The sequence below is a fragment of the Aedes aegypti genome, chromosome 1 (assembly GCF_002204515.2).
Source record: "Aedes aegypti strain LVP_AGWG chromosome 1, AaegL5.0 Primary Assembly, whole genome shotgun sequence".
NCBI classification, from domain to species: domain Eukaryota; kingdom Metazoa; phylum Arthropoda; class Insecta; order Diptera; family Culicidae; genus Aedes; species Aedes aegypti.
In genome coordinates this window covers 271353262-271375593 of record NC_035107.1, presented here as the reverse complement: position 1 = coordinate 271375593, position 22332 = coordinate 271353262, and the positions used below count along the sequence as shown (strand labels likewise).

General features: G+C 37.3%; 2 protein-coding genes across 9 annotated transcripts in view; one reads left to right on the top strand and one right to left on the bottom strand.

The window, feature by feature from the left end:
- The window catches only part of LOC5576390 (sodium/calcium exchanger 1), a 641354-nt gene that overhangs the window by 91336 nt on the left and 527686 nt on the right, over window positions 1–22332 (bottom strand). The window lies entirely within an intron of this gene.
- LOC110674119 (probable cytochrome P450 6a14) lies at window positions 18549–20574 on the top strand. The gene is made up of 2 exons (XM_021837820.1): window positions 18549–19740; window positions 19801–20574. Exons 1-2 carry the CDS (start codon window positions 18642–18644, stop codon window positions 20214–20216), a joined length of 1515 nt encoding a protein of 504 aa, XP_021693512.1. The 5' UTR covers window positions 18549–18641; the 3' UTR covers window positions 20217–20574.

Here is a 22332-nt window from a genome sequence, read left to right as displayed (position 1 = left end):
GGCTTCAAAATTCAAACAATCATTAGGGAATCGTTGCACAGACTAGATGTATTCCAAAGTAATAATTTGACCATCATCATATTTATAAGAACCCAGAATTCTCTGTCGGTCAATACCAGTTTGAAATATTTCAATGAGCACTACGACATAAATTTTAAAGCACTACAAAAGTGAATTAAAATATTAGAACATGACAACTGTCATTTCGGTGGATTGCGAATTCCCTTCACAGGGTTTACATGGAGCCACAAATCAACCCAATTTTGACTTCTTTTGACGCAATTCGGCTCTGCCGTGGGATAACCTAAATTTGGGTTATCTGACATATAGCTCTCTGTTTCTGACAACATTGCTGCAGCGTGGGTAAACACTAAATGCAGTTCACCCACATTTAAGTTTAAAGAACTCATTTTTTAGGTAGTCTGATTTCTCCGTGTCCCATTGCCAAAGCTCACCGATCTGTCAAAACATAGATTAATTTGAAAATCTAAAAAGAATTTGAAAAATACCCATATACCTAGTATCACCACCATCATCGATCTCATTAAATGGTGGAAACCCAGTTATGAAATTCGCAGATTATAAATAACACGTACATCAAGTTCGTTCTTCTTATGGAGTTCCATATAATTCCTGTTTCCCGGAGTACCAGTGCACTCATTAAGGGGTAAGTGATTCGTGTTTCAAAACCTCATACAAATAATTTAAAAATATTGCGACATTTTGGCAAATTCCAGATTGTATCGAAGGTTGCACCGGCTTTATTTCAGCATAAATTTTATTGACAGTAAAGCAACGAAATGTTTTTAAATGTATGTTTAGGGTTACGGCTTTCAGTCCTAAATAAAACTAAAAAACGGATTTTCGCTTACATCCGGCGTTTCGGACACATGTATTGGGCAATTCTCGCCGAAACCCGGCGGCATCGGCACCCATCGTTAGGATTCCAATTTTTTGTCACTGATGGCTAGTTTCCGATTAAACTTAAGGGTGGTCCTTCCGGTTTTCTCAAATTGGTGGAACGCTCGTACGTCAGCTAGCTAAACAGTTTGCGAAAAAGCCCATTTTTCGAAAAATCTTGGGTACTTCTTCACGTGATATGTCTCATCTTTCCCTTGGAACACATAGCAAACTTAGTGGCATCGTATACAGAAAGGATATAGCTTTCATTTGAAGTTAAAACAATTTTGGTGGCCATTTTGAGTTTGGCCGCCATCTTGAATTTTGTTAGAAAAGTCGTGTTTTCACCATTAGTGCACCGCTAGTTTTGAATTCTGAGATCACCATCAGAAAGCTGAGGAAAAATTGCGTAAGATAGGCTACAAGGTGAGCAATGGTATTTACCCTATGAAATGAACGATTTTCTAAATCATGTTCTACGATTTTGACGTATCTTTTGAGTGCAATCACTACTACTGGTACTACTAAATTCGGGTTTTCATTTATTTATTTGTATTCCACTAAACTACTCGAAGATTTATTTTTATTGTTTCGTAGTTAGTTATCTTTATTTAAATGACTTTTCGCTCTTGTCGAGTTCGCCACTGAGAAAATCCTGAAGAAATTGCTGGAGACATCTATGGAAGAATTCATGTGTAAATTGCTGAACGGGTGTTTAAATTGCAGAAGTAAATTTCTAATAGAATCTCTGGGGGAATTCCATGAAGAATCTTTGAAGCAATTGCAAGAAGTAATTCTTGGTGAAATCCCTGTAAAAATTTTGCCAGAGGAATCCCTAGAAAAATCCGGAGAAATCCTTGTACAGACTTTTGTAGAGAAATCCCGGAAATAATCCTTGGATGCATCCGTGGAGAAATTTCTAATGGAATCCATGAATAGATTTTACTGGACGAATCAATGTGGAGATTTTCCTAATGTAACCTCTGAAAAAAATCTTGAAGGAATTTCTGGAGAAATACCCTGAAAGACCGGAGAAGTTCTTAAAGAAATTGTTGGTTACATCAGGAAAAGTAAAGCGACTTTAGCCATTAAATGTAAAGGGGCACTGTTAGCAAAAATGGTATTCACAAACCACCGTGTACAGTATGGAACACTACCGGGTGTCTGTAAATTATCGGCATAAGCTTTCAAGGAACGCCTTTTTGTAATAAAGCTGAATTTTTTTTCAATATCTCGACCTATTATATAATCAAGCAGTAAGTTTGATCTAAGTTATCTTATCTCAAATATTTGTAACACTAATTCAAATGTGTCAAGTGGTCTCAGCGAACACCGTTTTGTAGCTTTTGCAACATAAGAGAAAGCCGTTCGAACTTACTGAATTTTCACCGTATAATTTTCTAATTGCATCTAATCTTAAAGTCAAGAACCGGAATGCAATTTTACAATTTAGGGAGTTAATGTCTGTTAATGAATTTGCTTGTTATGTCGAATGTAATACACATACAGTAGAAACAGCGCCTTTTACGAAAAATAACAGAATTATACAGAATAGTAACGCTTGCTAACGAAGCTATCGTGGTCAGAGGCATTCAATAGACATTTTTCTTTGCGACATTCGTTTGATCGCTCGTTTTGTGAATGTTTAAGGCAAGCGATGCCAAATATCAGCAAAAACCGGTCGACTACCGAAATTGCTAACAACACTGGTTACACGTCTGCTCGGTGAGAATTGAACTCACGACTTCCTGTTCACTAGATAGGGTGCGTTACTCCAACACCACGAGAGGACTCATGGATGCATTTTTAGAAATCAAACAGTGGGGTTTTTGATTCCGGAGATGATCAGCTACCGCGATAGGTTTCCATATACAGCCGTTCCATGAAAAACCGATCTAGTGGGTCACTGAATTCTGTGAATCAGAAAAATCGCGACATTGCAAAATTTCTATATTTTAAAAAACCATTACTTTTGAACCGCTAGACTGATTTTCTATTTTCTTGGACGAAATTTAAGCTAAAGATTTTGATTTTTCATGAAAAATATAAAAGTCACAAAAATTGTTTTTTAAAACAAAAATTTCCGTTTTTTCGTGTTTTAAGCTAAGTATGCTGTTTTGCTCAAGAAAAGTAAAGAAATTCCTTGACTGAAAGGGTCAAGAAATTTCCTACAGAGAGCCCCCTTTGAAGTGACATTTCTTCTCAACTGCGTACTGCGATCAGAAAAAAGTGATTTTCTTGACCATTTCTTGGAAGAAATTTTCCACGCATCGAGATAGGCGATTCCTTTTCTTGTCAGTAGCAAACCGGCCTTTAAAGGCCTTGGGACAAAAAGGGGTCAGTGCATTAGATTTTTTATTCAAAAAAAAAAAAAAAAAAAATATCATCACTTTTGAACAGCTCAACCGATTTCCAATCTTTTTTCATGAAATGAAACCATTAAATTTGAACTTTTCAGAAAAATTAAAAAAAAACCCTGAAAATTTCATAAAAAACTAAAAAAATATATATATAGTCACGACATGAACCAGCCACCACAGGTGCAACGTCACATGCACCGTCATCACCTTTGGATCGGACCACTGCCACGTGCTATGCAACGTCAACACCTTTATGCCCAACAGCCGGAATTGCTAGGTCAGCAGTTCAATTCTACAAAACCACCGGACTGACCGTGACCGGTGTTCAGTTTATTTTTATCCGTGTTTCATTGCGTTTCGGCTTAAGTAATAAAGTGATTTAGTGAGGAAAATCAGTTAAGTGTTTTTTAAAAAGCCCGAACCGCCAGCAAACCCAGGATTGGCGCAGCCGTGCAGTGCTCGAAAAACAATTTCGCGAAAAACAGTGTAGTGACTCTGGTCTACCAGCCAGAATCGAAGTGAACCCGCGAAAGCATTCGCTAACATCGAGGGTGCAGCGGAGTTGAGGTTCCACCGCGTGAAGTTGGACGTCGAGAGAACCCACGCACAACGATTGCAAGGTGAGTGTTTTTTTTCTTTATCCTCTATTCCACACCGAAATACGAGTGAAAGTGAAAACATCGCCTAGGTTGGCGTTTTATTTTTCCGTGAGTTTGAAGCCCGTTCTAAGAGAAAGGCTCGAACTCATTAAGAAATTAAAATTTGCTTAACCCCTGGAGTGAGAAGAGTTCTAAGAGAGCTTCCCCTCCAACCGAAATTGTGAAGTTCTAAGAGAATTACATTTCGGGAGTCATACGAGTTCCGAGAGATCGTACGGCTCAAAACAAACAAAAATATAGCTTGCTTTTATCTTCTAAGTGCATGTCATGCCAAAGGAGCATAAAGTAAGAAACCGTCTGAAGCAAACTCACCACTTGTTATCTAAAATTAGAAACAGCGCGTGCGTGTCTTCAGATTCAGACAGCTCTGAGTCTACCGATTCGGGAGACTTAGCACATATTCCAATAAAGAACATCCCTTCACTAGAAATCCTTTCTCTAAACGACAACAACAATATGGAAGAAGTCAATGCCAAACTGCAAACGATGATGCAGATGATGGAGGCACTGGCAAAACAACAAACAGAACATGCCACGTATTTCAGTCAAATTCAAACGCAAACAAATCAAACTCAAGAAAACGTTATCGCACATCAACCTATAAGTAACATCGACCAGCTATTCAAAATTCCAGACCCGATCAAAATGATCCCCATATTTGACGGCAATAGAAAACAATTAAGTTCGTGGCTGGAAACAGCAGAAGAAACCCTTAATGTATTAAAACCACATGTATCAGCTCAGCAGTTTAGAATGTACTTTACTGCGGTATCTAATAAAGTCCAAGGCAAAGCAAAAGACATTCTTTGCTTAGCCGGAAATCCGGACAAATTTGAAGATTTAAAGGAAATATTGACGAATGCGTTGGGAGATAGACACGAATTGTCAACATACAAGAGCCAATTATGGCATTGTAAAATGACAGAAGATATGTCTATCCATATTTACTACAAAAAATCCAAAGAAATAATTCAAAATATTAAGACTTTAGCAAAACAAAAAGATACATACAAAAATCATTGGGACGCCATTAACGAGTTCATTGAAGAGGATGCGCTAGCAGCCTTTATATCTGGACTCTCAGAACCGTACTTTGGTTATGCACAAGCTGCACGACCAAAGGATATTGAGGATGCATACGCATTCTTATGCAAATTCAAATCTAAACAAGTTGTAGCTCGAAACCTGAATCAAGACCAAAAATTCAACAAAAACAAAATATTTGAAAATAAATCCCAAGGATCATCAAATTTCAATCAAAATAAGAAACCTTTTATAAAAACCGAACATAAAGATACAACTGAACCAATGGACACAAAAACTACTCGGAGTCGGTTAACCATAAATAATCATGTAACGGAAGAAGAGGAAACTCAATCACATTTAAATTCAGAAACTGAATCTGATGAAGAAGTAGATCTAGATCTAAATTTTCACTTGGTCAACCCTACACAAAAAACAACCTAAATTACCTCCCATATTTAAAACTGAATCATCCTAAAACAAAAAAGCAGTTAAAAATATTAATCGATACTGGGGCAAACAAAAATATTATTTCACCAAACATAATAGAATCCGTTAAAACCGTACCGAATACACAAATCAGTAATGTTTGCGGAGTCAACAACGTCACTTCGAAAGGAGAACTCGATCTTTTCGGAAATACGTTTAAACCTTTGCAATTTTACGTAATGAAATTTCATTATTTTTTTGATGGAATTTTGGGGTCAGAATCCCTTGCAAAACTTAAAGCACAAATCAACTATGAGAATGAAACCATTACGTTAAGGGATAAACAATTTTCATACTCAAAATTCTACCCTGCAAAAAAACTTTACAATCATTTCATAACTATTGATACAATGAACAACGGAGACTGGTTGGTACCCACATACCAAAAACTTCATAAAAAAGTTTTCATTCAACCAGGACTATATAAAGCACATAATAATAAATCGACCATCCATGTTATTTCTGCAACCAAAAACATAGAAAATCTTCCAAAACTTCAACTGACAGTAAACAATTTTGAAACAATTCTCCCAGAAAAGATTGACTCTCAACATATTTCCAAAAATGATATAGAGTCTATAATTAGAACAAATCATCTTTCGAAACTAGAGAAACAAGAACTGCTTTGCACTCTCTTCAAACACCAAGAAGTGATCCAAAAGAAAGGAGAAAAACTTTCATGTACGTCAGCTACAAAACATAAAATTATAACAACAAACGATTCTCCCATTTATACAAAAAACTATCGCTACCCACACCACTTTAAAGGCGATATCCAACAGCAAATTGAAGAAATGCTAGACAATGGCATCATTAGGCCTTCGAAAAGCCCATACTCTTCACCGATATGGGTAGTACCGAAAAAACTTGACGCGTCAGGCAAAAGAAAGGTACGCGTCGTAATAGATTATAGGAAGCTGAACGAGCTCACTATTGACGACAGATACCCTATGCCTCAAATAGAGGATATTCTGGATAGCCTCGGAAAGTCATCGTACTTCACAACGATCGACTTAAAGTCTGGTTTCCATCAAATCCCGATGGATCCTGCCCACATAGAAAAAACAGCTTTTTCAACGGACAAAGGACATTTTGAATTCACGAGAATGCCCTTTGGCCTAAAGAATGCTCCTGCTACATTCCAGAGAGCAATGAACAATATCCTAGGAGATTATATCGGCACCAAATGTTATGTCTATCTTGATGACATAATTATTATCGGATATAATCTAAAAGACCATTTAGAAAATCTTAGCCTTATCCTGAAACGCTTATCGGATTTCAACTTAAAAATCCAACTCGATAAGTGTGAATTTCTCAAGCGAGAGACCGAATTTCTAGGGCATATAATTTCAAATGAAGGTGTCAAACCTAACCCCGAAAAAATAGATAAAATTCTGAAGTGGCCTCTACCAAAAACGCAGAAAGAGATTAAACAGTTTCTGGGTTTAGTAGGTTATTACAGAAGATTTATTAAGGATTTTTCAAAAATAACTAGACCTATGACCAAATATCTCAAGAAAGATTCATCAATCAATATAAATGATTCATCGTATCACACAGCATTTGATACGCTCAAAGGGATAATTGCCACAGATCAAGTTTTAGTCTATCCCCAGTTTGATAAGCCTTTCATCGTAACAACAGATGCTTCAGGATATGCATTAGGTGCAGTTCTATCTCAGATACAAGACAATATAGAACGCCCAATCGCCTTTGCATCCAGAACACTAAACGATGCAGAAACCAGATACGCTACCAACGAAAAGGAAGCGCTGGCAATCATATGGGCCGTGAATAAATTCAGACCATATCTTTACGGGACTAAATTTACTTTAGTAACTGACCATAAACCTCTGACTTTTATTAAAAGTTCAGAGAAAAATCAAAAAATTTTGCGATGGCGCCTAGATCTGGAAGATTATGACTACGAAGTCAAGTACAGAGAAGGCAAATCAAATGTAGTAGCAGATGCACTAAGCAGAATGCATGTTGAAGTAAATATTAATGAAACCAATAATGATGAAATTCCTTATTTTTCAGGTTCCGAAGATCTTGAAGATGATGCAGATTCCATTGCCAATAACTCCCCTGAATCCCATGATTCCCTTGATTCCCAAACTGTTCACTCAGCTGATGATTCAGCTAATAACTATATTCATTTCACGGAACGCCCCTTAAATTATTTCAAAAATCAGATAATATTCCGTATTTCCCGTATAGATACTATTATCCAAGAAACCCTTTTCCAGAACTACCATAGAACAATAGTATCTCAGAAAACCTACACAAAAGAAAATATCACACATCTTTTGAAAACCTTCCACAATGGTAGACAAACAGCCCTTATGGCACCAGAAAATCTTATCCAGACGGTACAGGAGTCCTTTAAAGAAAACTTCAATCAAAAAGGTCATTTCGTTTTTACTAACAATATGGTCGAAGACGTGCAAAATGAAGAAAGACAGAATCAAATAATAATAAATGAACACAATAGAGCTCACCGAGGTATAACTGAAGTCGAAGCCAAAATTAAAAGATCATATTTTTTCCCAAATATTTACTCAAAAATCAGAACCTTTATAAACTCATGTGAAATATGCAATACTCACAAATATGAACGCAGACCATTTAACATAAAAATTTCACCCAGGCCAATAACAGAAAAACCATTAGATAGAGTCCACATGGACATATTCATCATGGATAAATGCAGCTTCTTATCTCTAATAGATTCATTCTCTAAACATTTACAGTTAATAGTTTTGAAATCGAAAAATCTTGTACATGTGCAGAAAGCACTAGGAAAATATTTCAGCTCCTTTGGAGTACCCAGAGAAATTGTCACCGACCATGAAACCACTTTTCAATCAATTCAACTAAGAAATTTCCTTAGCCAGCTAGGGGCACAAATTCATTACGCCGCTTCGTCAGAATCGAATGGACAAATAGAGCGTACACATTCTACTATAATAGAAATTTTTAATACCAACAAGCACAAATTCAGAGGAATGGGTACAAAATCAATTGTAAAATTATCCGTGGCATTATATAACAACTCTGTACACTCTTCAACTAAATATACTCCAAATGAAATATTGTTCAACCAGAATAATATTGTTAACCCGGAAGAAATTATAAGAGACGCCCAAGAGCTATTCCTTAAAGCAAAATTGAACATGGGTAAAGCACAAAAACAAATGATTTCTCAAAATTCTAATAAGGAAGACCCTCCAATTATAAATTATGGGCAAGAAGTTTATGTTATTCCAAATATTCGCACAAAGACTCAACCCAGAGCCAATAAAACAAATGCAAATGAAGTCACAGACAGAACATTCAAAAACAACCGTCACATTAAAAGACATAAAAACAAAATCAAAAGACCGAAAAAAATGTAACACCATTTACTTTTATAACTTTTTGCTTCCAGATGCTTCACTACTTTATCACATTCACCCTCATTCTCACAAACATCTCATGTCAAGACCTAACTATCAGGAATCTTCATAATGATTTGATAATGATGCAAAAAAACAGCCTATGTAGAATTCAGACAGGAAATATCCGAGTTGTACACCCGATCAACCTAACAGACATAGAAATTACTATCAATCAACTCACAAATTTGGTGTATCGTAAACAAAATAATAACGCTTTATTTGAAATTAGTAAATACAAGATACGAGAATTGTACTCTAATTTTATGCAAATCAAACCAATATCGCACAAACGGTCCAAAAGATGGGACATCATCGGCACAGCGTGGAAGTGGATAGCGGGCAGCCCAGATGCTCAAGACCTACGGATAATCGACAGAAGCCTCAATGAACTTGTCAACGAAAATAATCATCAAGTAAAAATTAATCACCAAATCGGCAAAAGAATTTCGGAACTTACAACCACCATCAACGAACTAATCGAAAAACAACAAATCAATCAAATCATTCTCGATGAACTTGACGTCATCACCACCATACTGAACATAGATACACTCAACAAAATTCTAACAAGCGTTCAAGAAGCGATACTCTTTTCTAAAATGCACGTCACAAACAGCAGAATGTTATCTGGCAAAGAAATTCATCTGATCAAGGATATACTCAGAAATCAAGGAGTCCAGCTAGACATCCCGGAAGAAGCACTCAATTTTGTTACACCAAAAATGGCAACTAGCGAAAATACTTTACTCTACATATTACATGTTCCAGAATTGGAGACAGAAGAATCGACAATCATGCGAATCCACCCATTGAGTCAAAATGATTCGATTATTAAGACTTACCCTCAATTCCTTATCAAACAAGCAAAACAACTCTTCACCACTGCAAAACCAGACGACTACGTCCAAAGACACAGTTTTATCAAAGAATTCAAGGATCTGTGTATTTATCCACTCATCATGGGAACTGAGCCACAATGTCTCATGGAAATCAACGCAGAAACTACAACCAAACTAATAACCAATAACAAAATTCTTATCTCAAATGCAAAAAACCAAGAATTACGCTCAAATTGCGGTCCTAGCGACAGATACTTATCTGGAAATTTTATAGTATCGTTCTCAAATTGTACAATCGAATTTATGGACCAAAATTTCACATCTACCGAAAAAATAAGTGAAAGCGAGTCTATTCAAGGAGCATTACACAATCTGCAGATAAACAGCGAGATTTTGCAAAATCATGACGTTGCAAAAATAGAAAAAGCCACCCTTCTGAACAGACGCAAACTGGAAAAAGTATCTCTTCAACACGAAACCGACCAGATTTGGAAATGGAGTCTATTAGGAGGAACCGCTCTGATGTCGACTCTACTATTCTTCACCCTTTACCTTATCTTCATTCATTTAAGGTTTACCCACAAAAGGACATCGAGGAAAACCCACCAAAGGAAGCCTGAAACCAAATCACCAGGACATGGTAACCAGGAGCTGAGTATCGAGGACGACACTTCTTCACCCCCCGGAGGAGTCACGACATGAACCAGCCACCACAGGTGCAACGTCACATGCACCGTCATCACCTTTGGATCGGACCACTGCCACGTGCTATGCAACGTCAACACCTTTATGCCCAACAGCCGGAATTGCTAGGTCAGCAGTTCAATTCTACAAAACCACCGGACTGACCGTGACCGGTGTTCAGTTTATTTTTATCCGTGTTTCATTGCGTTTCGGCTTAAGTAATAAAGTGATTTAGTGAGGAAAATCAGTTAAGTGTTTTTTAAAAAGCCCGAACCGCCAGCAAACCCAGGATTATATATTTTCATGTAAATTTTTTTTTTCAGAGTTTTATATTTTTTCTGGAAAGTTGAAATCTTAAGCATTCATCCCATTGAAAAAGATTGGAAATCAGAAACTTATGATTTTTTTTTTAAATAAAATATTTAATGCGCTGAAACCTACAGTGTGTGCCGATGAAAAATGACTGATTTTTTATTCTCAAAAAAATGTATTTCAAAAATTGAAAAACATACATCGCTGAAAATTTGACAGTACACGTAAAATTTTTTGATCTTTCAAGAAACAATGAGAACAGCAGTCCCGAGGCCTTCAAAACACGAAAAAACGGAAATTTTTATTTTTTCATAAAAAAAATGTGAAATTTTATATTTTTCTTGAAAAGTCTAAACCTTTAGCTTTAATTTCGTCCAAATTAAAATCGGTCAAGCGGTTCAAAAGTTATGTTCCAAAAAATAAAAATTTTGCTAAGTCGCTATTTTTCTGGACACCTTATTTTGGAAATAATCACCCTAATCAAAAAATCCAAAAACCTTATCCTTATTTCGGATAAGGGATAAAATAGCAAATTTTCACGGAATTCGGTGACTCACTAGATCGGTTTTTCATGGAATGGCTGTATATAAATAGTAATGCTATTCACTAAGTTTGGGGTAATTGAATAAGAATCTAGTCTCATAAATCTCACAACTTGTTGATAAATCGATCAATTTTAGAATTGAATGTTATGAATTACAGAATACACCTAAAAGTATGCAATTTTTTTTCGAAGTTGGCAACCGCTCACTAAAACAATTGTTTTTTTTTTCTCTGGAAATGATTTTTTATCCTCAATAAAAATTCAAAACTGTATGAAACAGTTCATGGTGTCTTTATAAAGCCTTGACAATGGTCGATTGTTTAGAGAAGAACCCTTCAACAGTTCGTCAATCATTTTCTAAAAATAAATCGATTTCTGATCTCTGGTTACCAATTTTTGCAGTTTCTGGCTTGTGGCTTCTGGTTTCTGGTTTCTGTTTTCTAGCTTCTGGTTTCTGATTTCTGGTTGCTAGTTTCTGCAGTTTCTGGCTTGTGGATGCTGCTTTCTGGTTTTAGATTTCTGGCTTGTGGCTTCTAACTTCTGGTTTCTGATTTCTGGTTTCTGGTTTTTGATTTCTGGCTTCTGGTTTCTGGTTCCTAGTTTCTAGTTTCTGGTTTCTGATTTCTGGTTTCTGGCTTCTGGTTTCTGATTTTTTATTTCTGGTTTCTGGCTTCTAGTTTCTGATTTCTGCAGTTTATGGCTTCTGGTGTCTGGTTTCTGGTTTCTAGTTTTTGATTTTTGGCTTCTGGTTTCTGGTTTTGGTATTCTGGTTTCTGTTTTCTGGCTTCTGGTTTCTGATTACTGGTTTTTGATTTCTGACTTCTGGTTTCTGGTTACTAATTCCTAGTTTCTAGTTTCTGGTTTTTTGGTTTCTGATTTCTCGTTTTTGGTTTTCTGGTTTCTGTTTTCTAGCTTCTGGTTTCTGATTTCTGGTTATTAGTTTCTGGTTTCGGGCTTGTGGCTTCTGGTTTCTGGTTTTTAATTTCTGGCTTCTAGTTTCTGGTTTTTGATTTCTGGTTTCTAGTTTTTGATTTTAGGCTTCTGGTTTCTGGTTTTTTATTTCTGACATCTGGTTTCTGGTTGCTGATTCCTGGTTTCTAGTTTCTGGTTTTTGGTTTCTGATTTCCGGTTTTTGGTTTTCTGGTTTCTGGTTTCTGTTTTCTAGCTTCTGGTTTCTGATTTCTGGTTACTAGTGTCTGGTTTCTGCAGTTTCTGGCTTGGGGCTTCTGGTTTCTGATTTTTAATTTCTGGCTTCTGGATTATGGTTTCTGGTTTCTAATTTCTGATTTCTGCAGTTTCTGGCTTCTAGTTTCTGCAGTTTATGGCTTCTGGTTTTTGATTTCTGGTTTCTAGTTTTTGATTTTAGGCTTCTGGTTTCTGGTTTTTGGTTTTCTGGTTTCTGGTTTCTGTTTTCTGTTTTCTAGCTTCTGGTTTCTGATTTCTGGTTACTAGTTTCTGCAGTTTCTGGCTTGTGGATTCTGCTTTTTGGTTTCTGATTTCAGGTTTCTGGTTTTTGATTTCTGGCTTCTGGTGTCTGGTTCCAAGTTTCTAGTTTCTGGTTTCTGATTTCTTGTTTCTGGCTTCTGGTTTCTGATTTTTTATTTCTGGTTTCTGGCTTCTAGTTTCTGATTTCTGCAGTTTATGGCTTCTGGTTTCTGGTTTCTAGTTTCTGGTTTTTGGTTTCTGATTTCCGGTTTTTGGTTTTCTGGTTTCTGGTTTCTGTTTTCTAGCTTCTGATTTCTGGTTACTAGTGTCTGGTTTCTGCAGTTTCTGGCTTGTGGCTTCTGGTTTCTGATTTTTAATTTCTGGCTTCTGGATTATGGTTTCTGGTTTCTAATTTCTGATTTCTGCAGTTTCTGGCTTCTAGTTTCTGCAGTTTATGGCTTCTGGTTTTTGATTTCTGGTTTCTAGTTTTTGATTTTAGGCTTCTGGTTTCTGGTTTTTGGTTTTCTGGTTTCTGGTTTCTGTTTTCTGTTTTCTAGCTTCTGGTTTCTGATTTCTGGTTACTAGTTTCTGCAGTTTCTGGCTTGTGGATTCTGCTTTTTGGTTTCTGATTTCAGGTTTCTGGTTTTTGATTTCTGGCTTCTGGTGTCTGGTTCCAAGTTTCTAGTTTCTGGTTTCTGATTTCTTGTTTCTGGCTTCTGGTTTCTGATTTTTTATTTCTGGTTTCTGGCTTCTAGTTTCTGATTTCTGCAGTTTATGGCTTCTGGTTTCTGGTTTCTAGTTTTTGATTTTTGGCTTCTGGTTTCTGATTTTGGTATTCTGATTTCTGTTTTCTGGCTTCTGGTTTCTGATTACTGGTTTTTGATTTCTGACTTCTGGTTTTTGGTTTCTGGTTACTGATTACTAGTTTCTAGTTTCTGGTTTTTTGGTTTCTGATTTCTTGTTTTCTGTTTTCTAGCTTCTGGTTTCTGATTTCTGGTAACTAGCTTCTGCAGTTTCTGGCTTGTGGCTTCTGCTTTCTGGTTTTTGATTTCTGGCTTCTGGCTTCTTACTTCTGGTTTCTGATTTCTGGTTTCTGGTTTTTGATTTCTGGCTTATGGCTTCTGGTTTCTGGTTCCTAGTTTCTAGTTTCTGGTTTCTGATTTCTGTTTACTAGTTTCTGAAGTTTCTGGCTTGTGGCTTCTGGTTTCTGGTTTTTGATTTCTGGCTTCTGATTTCTGGTTTCTAGGTTCTGGTTTCTGGTTTTTGATTTATGGTTTCTGGCTTCTGGTTTCTGATTTCTGGTTTCTGCAGTTTCTGGCTTCTGGTTTTGGATTTCTGGCTTCTAGTTTCTGGTTTCTGATTTCTGGCTTCTAGTTTCTGGTTTCTGCAGTTTCTAGCTTCTGGTTTCTGATTACTAGTTTCTGGTTTCTGCAGTTTCTGGCTTCTGGCTTCTGGTTTTTGGTTTTTGTTTTCTGGTTTCTACAACACCTGAAAGTACTAATAATTTTACTGCTGATGAGATTAACGATTGCTTTTACAAAAATTTTTCAAGTTCAATTGATTCTACCCCATGTAGTACTGGTTCAGCGTGGGGTTCTTTTCATTTTAGTGAAATCAGTGATGTTGATGTTATCAACTCTTTATACGAAATAAAATCGAACGCTGTTGGACTCGACAATATACCCCTTAAATTTATAAAAATGGTTTCACCTCTGATAATTAACCCAATTGTTCACTTGTTTAATGCAATCTTAAGATCTAGTCAATACCCCACGGCATGGAAAAAAGCTAAAATAATTCCTATAAAAAAGAAAGCTTCAATAAACTCAATTAACAACTTACGCCCCATTAGCATACTTTGCGCCCTATCAAAGGTTTTCGAAAAAATTATTAAAAAACAGATTTGTGGTTATATTAACGAACACAATATGCTTTCATGTTATCAATCTGGATATCGCGCAAAGCACTGCACAAAAACAGTGATGCTTAAGGTACTGGATGATATTGGTATAATTTTAGATCAAGGAAAACCGGTGCTGCTAGTCCTATTGGATTTTTCTAAAGCCTTCGACACCGTTTCCCATAGCATAATGTGTAGAAAACTACGACAAATATATGGATTTTCTTTTGATGCAGTGAATCTCATAAAATCATATTTAGAGAATAGATTTCAAACAGTTCTCAATAATGGAGTTTTTTTTCAAATTCCTACATACTGCCTCAGGGGTGCCTCAGGGGTCTATATTGGGTCCAATATTATTTTCTCTATATATTAACGATCTTCCATCCATCTTGAAACACTGCTATGTTCACATTTTTGCGGATGATGTACAAGTATACATAGAACACTCCGATGCTTCCGTTCGCAAAATCAATGAAGACCTAGATTCCATATTCAAATGGGCTACAAAAAATAAACTTTCGTTGAATACTAATAAATCACATGCTATGTTTATAAGTACCAGTAATCAAAGGCAAATGAAACCTGATATAAAACTCAACAATGTATCTCTAAAATATGTGGAAACTGCTGTGACTCTTGGTTTCAATATTAAATCTAATTTTGAATGGGATTCTGTTATCTTGAGTCAATGTGGAAAAATATATGCTAAATTAAGAACGCTCCAATTAAAAGCGGCATTCCTTAAAACGGAAGTTAAAATAAAACTTTTCAAAAGCTTAATTTTACCTTATTTTATTGCATGCGATCTTTGGCTCATGCAATCATCTGCATTCGCTGTACAGAAAATGCGTGTTGCGCTCAATAACTGTGTACGTTTTGTGTACGGTCTAGGAAGAATGTCTCATGTATCTCATTTACAGCATCGTTTAATAGGCTGCTCGTTTGATAATTTTTGTAAAACGAGATGCTGCTTATTTATGTTTAACCTTGTAAACAATAAAATGCCTGATTATTTATTTGAGAAATTGTCTGTTTTCCGAGGAAGTCGATCCAAGAAATTCGTTATTCCACGTCATCGCACTGCTAAATATGGTGGTACATTTTTCGTGAGAGGTGTCGCTTTCTGGAATTCCCTACCCAATGATGTAACCATGATTCAACCTAGTGGATTAGTAAACTTTAGAAGGAGAATTTTTGAGCACTTCGAATAAGATACCAGTAATTTCATTATTTGTAAATCTAAATCAAAATTATTCAGTAAACTCAATGTCAAATCCACCATTTACCTAGAATGTAACATTATAAGATGTGAATCTTGAGTTACGTATTTGAATAAATAATAATAATAATAATAATAATAATAATAATAATAATAATAATAATAATAATCCCAGCCGAGAACGTGATTTTTTTCATAATTTCACCCATAATTTGTCCATCTTTACCACGCGTAATGAGTTAATTAATTTAATAACCATGTGGATTCGATTAGCGAACAGCTCAATATAAGCGTCAATTTTAAAATTTCATGCTCAAAATATCGAATTTCATGGCTCAAATAATGATAGCCATTGAGTTACTTTACCACTTTAGTCAATTTTACCGACGACGCCACCCTTCTAAGTGATCAGGATCCTGAGATATCCGCAAAACAAAAAAAACATCATGCTCACTAGCGCCACCTAGTGACAAAATTCTAAAACTCATGGCTCAAAAAAATGATAGTCCTGAAGCTATTGAATAATCTTGCCGAAGACGGCATCTTCGTAAGTGGTCAGGATCCTGAGATAACCACAAATAAATAATTCATGCTCACTAGCGCCGCCTGGTGGCAAAATTTCGAACCTCGTGGCTTTAATAATGATAGCGCTTGAGCTACTGAACAAATTTTCCGAAGACGTTTTCATCTGATTCACTGCTGACAGGTAATCTCTTGGCCTATCTTGATGCATGGGAAATTCCTGCAAGGAATCGATCAAAAAGGCGTTTTTTTCTGATTGAAGTACGCAGTTGAAAAGAACTGTCAGTTCAAACGGGAGTCGCTGTAGAAAATTTCTGCAAGAAATATGCGAGAAAATTCTTTAGCAATTCCTGTTCAGCAGCAAATCAGGCTTTAAGGCGAAGTAGGCCGTCATTGAAATTTGTACGCGTCGTTGATGATTGTTGCTAAATCATGTCATATTTTTGAATTGAAGAAAATCGATTTGTATTGCCTTGACGCTTTTTTTTTTAAATGATGATAATGAACAAAGGGATTGAGTTTTTTTCACTTTGAATTGCGAGCTGCAATGTCAACAAGGCTGCCTAAACGAATGAGCTTAGCTTTAAGTGATTAGCATCCTGAGATATCCGCATAATAAAAGTTTCATGCTCACTAGCGCTGCCTAGTAGCAAAATTCCGAATTTCATGGCTGACATAATGATAGTCATTGAGCTACTTAACAGCTACTTGAGATATCCGCAAAAATTAAATAATCCTTCTAAACAAAAGTTTTAATCCTTCTTAAACTGTGTTGCCAGCCACATTAACATTCAGTAGCGTTATCTTTGAAATCTTGTGGTATTTGCAAATTATACACCCATATAATTGGCTCATTTGATAACAATCGAGCAGTGTTGCCATCTATTATCAGAATATGAAATTTTCAATGGCCATTTTGGAAAATTCTCAAAGCTTCAACTTTGCCGAACATCTTTATCATAACATGCGTAATTTTAGTTTTAGCATAAGCTTTTCTGGGCGGTTACTCATTTTTACCTAGATTAAACTTTCCCGCATGCAAATTTATTTTCGTTACTCGTTAACCCCATCAAATTCACAACTATTATTGTAGGTACTTAAAATAATAAAAGGACAGATTATTCATATCATACACCTCCACCCCTCCCGGCAGAGATATCTTGTCCGAATGTTCTTTTAAGTTTAAAAAATCGATTAGAGAAGAATGATCTTGCCTAGGTTTGCCTAAACATTCGTTTTGTGAAAAAAATCAGAGTCTCAAAATGTATGGAAAACCACTATTTTGTTAACATTTTGTTCTATGAAAACCAAAAAATGGTGATTATGCCCAAAGATGGGTCTGCAACTCTGAAACATGTTCCACAACACTTGTAATGATCAAAACTTGTCAAATATTGTGAATGGGTAATTTATGCCAGGAATTTTTGGAACTGTGTGGCGGGGAACTCTGAGGTATGATGTTTTCGGAAAAGTTTTTCCTTACAAAATTTCCCATCTTTTATCAAGTAACGAATAATACAAGATCATCAAGTTGGATACCCACTTTTGACGATATAGAATAAGAATCAAAATCACAAAAGATGGGTCTGCGTAAACTATTGGGATTTGATGTCGAAACTTGTTATTTTCTGAGTTGGGTCAGCAAGTAGCTCGGTAGGTTAGCTGACAAATCACTCGTCTAATATACAAGAGACGTGAGTTCAAATCTCACCTGAGCACGTGAGATTTTTTTCATGATTTCAATCATAATTTATCCATCTTTACCACGCGTATTGAGCTAAATTATTAAAAAAAAAGCATGCGGATTGGATTACCGAACATTTCATTACTCACGAAAAGACTTTTTGTCATTTACCAGAGTTGTATAGTAAATAACTTGTTTGTATGTATCTAATGAGTTACATACTTCAGAATCTAAATGAAACCCTTGTTAGCCTATTTTGCGATGGATCACCTGTAATCTGACAAATTTATTAAAATTCAAATCAGCTTAACACCCACGGCTCAATTTTCAGCAGATTTCATCATTCACCTCTGCAGAGCTTCCAACGAATTAAACAGGTTTCAATCAACTCGAGCCGCAGATAGATATCCTATCTAATCTTTACAAACTTTACAGAGGCTCGAAATCCAATCATCATCATCGCAGTTTGTTTGTTCTCGTCGCGCACACTCGAAACCGTGCTAAGTCATTGGATTTGAGCGCACACCCAGGTTCAGGCAAGAGGCGTCCAGCAGAATCGTACCCCAAATCAGTCGTGAGCAGACCACGGTCGCGTTCACTTTACTTTTTCTTTTTCGGTGTCTTACCAGAGAAACATGGGATTATACAATACGGTGCTGTATTTGGTGCTGCCAATCGTTTGGCTGCTGTACACCTACTTCCGCCGGAAGTACTCGTACTGGGCGGACAGGAATGTCCCTCAAGTGCCGGGATCGCTACCGCTAGGATCCTTCAACGGCATGGGCACGAAGTACCACTTCGTCGATGTTCTGAAGCGGGTCTACGATACCTACCACAAGACCCACAAAGCCATCGGGATGTACCTCTCGGTGAAGCCGATTCTGTTCGTGTCCGATTTAGATCTGATCAAGAAGATCCTGGTGAAGGATTTCAACAGCTTTCGCGATCGAGGCATGTACTACAACGAGAAGGACGATCCCCTGTCGGCGCATCTGTTCTCGATCGAAGGCGAGAGGTGGCGCTTTTTGCGTAACAAGCTAAGTCCGACGTTCACTTCGGGCAAGATCAAGTACATGTACCTGACGATCTGCGAAATTGGCGAGGAATTCTTGGCGTGTTTCGATAAGTATTTGGACCGGAAGGAGGCGGTAGATATTAAGCCACTAGCCCAAAGGTTTACCAGTGATGTGATTTCTTCGGTGGCGTTTGGATTGAAGACGAACGCGTTGAAGAACGAGGGCTCGGAGTTGCTGAACAAGGGCGATTCGGTTTTCAAACCTGGACGTTGGGAGACGATTCGGATATTTGCGCTGTTGAGCTATCGTGACTTGGCGAAGAAGTTGGGATTGAGGCAGTTTCCTAGGGATGTTACGGACTACTTCATGGATATTATTCGGGGAACGGTGGATCACCGCGAGAAGACCAATGTGATGCGTCAGGACTTCTTGCAATTGCTGCTGAAGTTGAAGAACAAGGGAACGATCGAGGATCATGAGGAGGAATCGAAGGAAAAAATCACACTGAACGAGTTGGCTGCTCAAGCTTTTCTGTTCTTCTTCGCCGGGTTCGAAACGACTTCGACGACCGTTTCGTTTGCTCTGTTCGAGCTGGCCAACAACGCAGAAGTGCAGGAAAAGACTCGCCTGGAAGTTCAACGCGTGTTGGCGAAGCACGGTGGACACCTCACGTACGATGCGATTAAGGAAATGACCTATCTGGAGCAGGTCGTCAACGGTAAGTCTCTCAATTGATCTACAACTTCCACACAATCTGAATACCCCTTCAAATTCGTAGAAACCCTTCGCAAGCATCCCCCAGTGGGCAACCTGATTCGGCTGGCCAACGATCCGTACCGTATCGACTCGCTCGGAACCGACATCGAACGGGACACCATGATCATGATTCCGGTTCATGCCATCCACAACGACCCGGACATCTACCCCGATCCGGAACGCTTCGATCCGGACCGGTTCACGCCGGAGGCGATCAACGCCCGTCATTCGCACAGTTTCATTCCGTTCGGAGATGGTCCACGGAATTGTATCGGGATGCGTTTTGCTCTGGTGGAGGTTAAGTTTGGAATTGCCCAGCTGTTGACAAGGTTGCGTTTTACTGTGAATGAGAAAACTCAGTTCCCGATTCGGTACGATCCCAAGTCACAGTTTGCCGAGGTGGAAGGTGGCATCTGGCTGAATGTGGAACGGATTTGAGGCGCGGTGCGATTGCGTCACTTTTGACACGCGCAGAACTTCGGATGGCGCAAAACGAGGAGAGTAAGCTTATAACATTGGAGGAAAGATGGAAGGGGCGCGGTAGAACAGTGTGAATCACATGTTTAGTTTAGTAGCTACTGATGTAGCATGATGATGATGGAATCTAATGATCATTGAACAATTTACGACAATTTGATTACTATACTACACGGATATTATGTGATGGTTAGAAATAGCTTGCACGTCATTAGCATATAAATTAGAATGAGTAAACTTAGTGAAATACATTTTTGGAGATGCTAACAAGCCTGTCAATAAATCATGCCTCAATTGAGTCCTAAATTTGTTTTATGAATTCTTGTTTTGATTTAATAATATGAAAGAACATGTTGTTGCATCTACTTTAGCAATTTTTCCAGCTCAAATAACGGCTAGGTAAAATATTTAAACTTTAATTTAAAAAATGGTTCCAAATATGAACCTTGACACTTTTGATCATGTTCGATGTTCACTTTTTCGACGAAAATGCCACAGGGGTTTTAGTTTCAACACTGGGGTTGTTCATATCTGACATTTTGGAAAGGACACGGAAAACAAAATATACCCAAAATTTAGGTTTAAATCAAAAATCAAAAACCGTAAAAAGAAATGTTTTTTGGACTTAAACCAACGAAAATTATTGAAAACTTGTGTAAACATGTGTTTCTATCCTAAACCTAAGCGTTTGGTACTTTAGGACCCTATTAGCAAACATTCATGGAGAAATATTAAAACTTATATCAATTTTCGAAAAGTAACTTGCAATCTTCCATAAACTATTTCAACAAGTAAGTTTTGTTCCGTGGGTATATCAAGACCCTGACTGCCTTGAAAGATAGCGTTTTCGGTAATATTGTGTAGTATTTCAATGGCAGTTTTCCTTTGATGAACTAGATTCAAAATTTTACCATTACGCAGTGCAAGTAAGCATATAATTTTTGATTCGCATATATGTCAGGATCTTGATTTTTTAGTAAGACGTCTTCGGAAAAGTTGTCATATTTAATATTAGTAGCTTTAACATTTGTCTACTTTTAGCGATTTTTTGTGCATAGACACTAGCGCATGTGCGTTACTATGCAGTGAGTAGCGAATCAGGCCATGCATGTAACCCGTTGATTTAGGGTAACTGGAGGTGAAGCGCGCCGTCTAAGAAAGGAAGCGTTTTGAGCTATAAATTACATTATTATAATCTCTTTTTTAATCATTATCTCATAGACAAACATGTTTTCTATCGAATAGTAGAAACAGCCATCGATTTTCCTTTTTTTTTTGAGTTAATAATCCATTTTTTAGAAAGTGCTTACTTATCTGCAGTTTTATTTTTTGCGGGGTAAAACGCGCCATCTGAGCTCGGCGTTAGCCGTACGCGCATGCGCAATCATGTTTGCATATAGGGGGACTGGGGGTAGTTTGCCCACGTTAAGGTGAAGATGAATCGAAGCCAAAGTTCAAATTTTCAAGAGCACGGATCTGGAGAACCAAACATTCGTTCAAGCTGAAAACTAAATCGATTGGTCACTAGCTGGTGGTGACCAATCGATTAGGTTTTCAGCTTAAACGGATGTTTGGTTCTCCAGATCCGTGCTCTTGAAAATTTGAACTTTAGCTTCGATACATCTTCACCTTAAGGAGAACAGTGATTTAAGATGTGAAAAACATTATTTTATGCTCTTTTTTAATTATGGTCGGATAGAAAAACATGTTTTCTACCAAATAGTAGAAACTGCTATCCATTTTAACTTTTCTGGGGTTTATAAATTAATTTAAAAAAAAAAATGCTTGCTTAACTGCATATGTATTGTTTTGCGTGGTAAAACGCCAGTAAAACGTTTTGCGTGGGGGCCCAGATAGCCGTAGCGGTAAACGCGCAACTATTCAGCAAGACCAAGCTGAGGGTCGTGGGTTCGAATCCCACCGGTCTAGGATCTTTTCGGGTTAGAAATTTTCTCGACTTCCCAGGGCATAGAGTATCTTCGTACCATGGTTCCAATTTTTGCGTTACTTCAACGTGGCATTACGTTTGGTAGAATTTGAATTCAAACGGCTGTTTTGGTGTTATGAAAAAGGGGTG

What these genes read in the sequence shown, in the direction of transcription:
- LOC110674119 (XM_021837820.1), top strand. Translation starts at nt 18,642, where the DNA reads ATGGGATTATACAATACGGTGCTGTATTTGGTGCTGCCAATCGTTTGG. An exon ending in TCTGGAGCAGGTCGTCAACG is followed by an intron (nt 19,741 to 19,800) that starts GTAAGTCTCTCA and finishes TCAAATTCGTAG; the next exon opens with AAACCCTTCGCAAGCATCCC.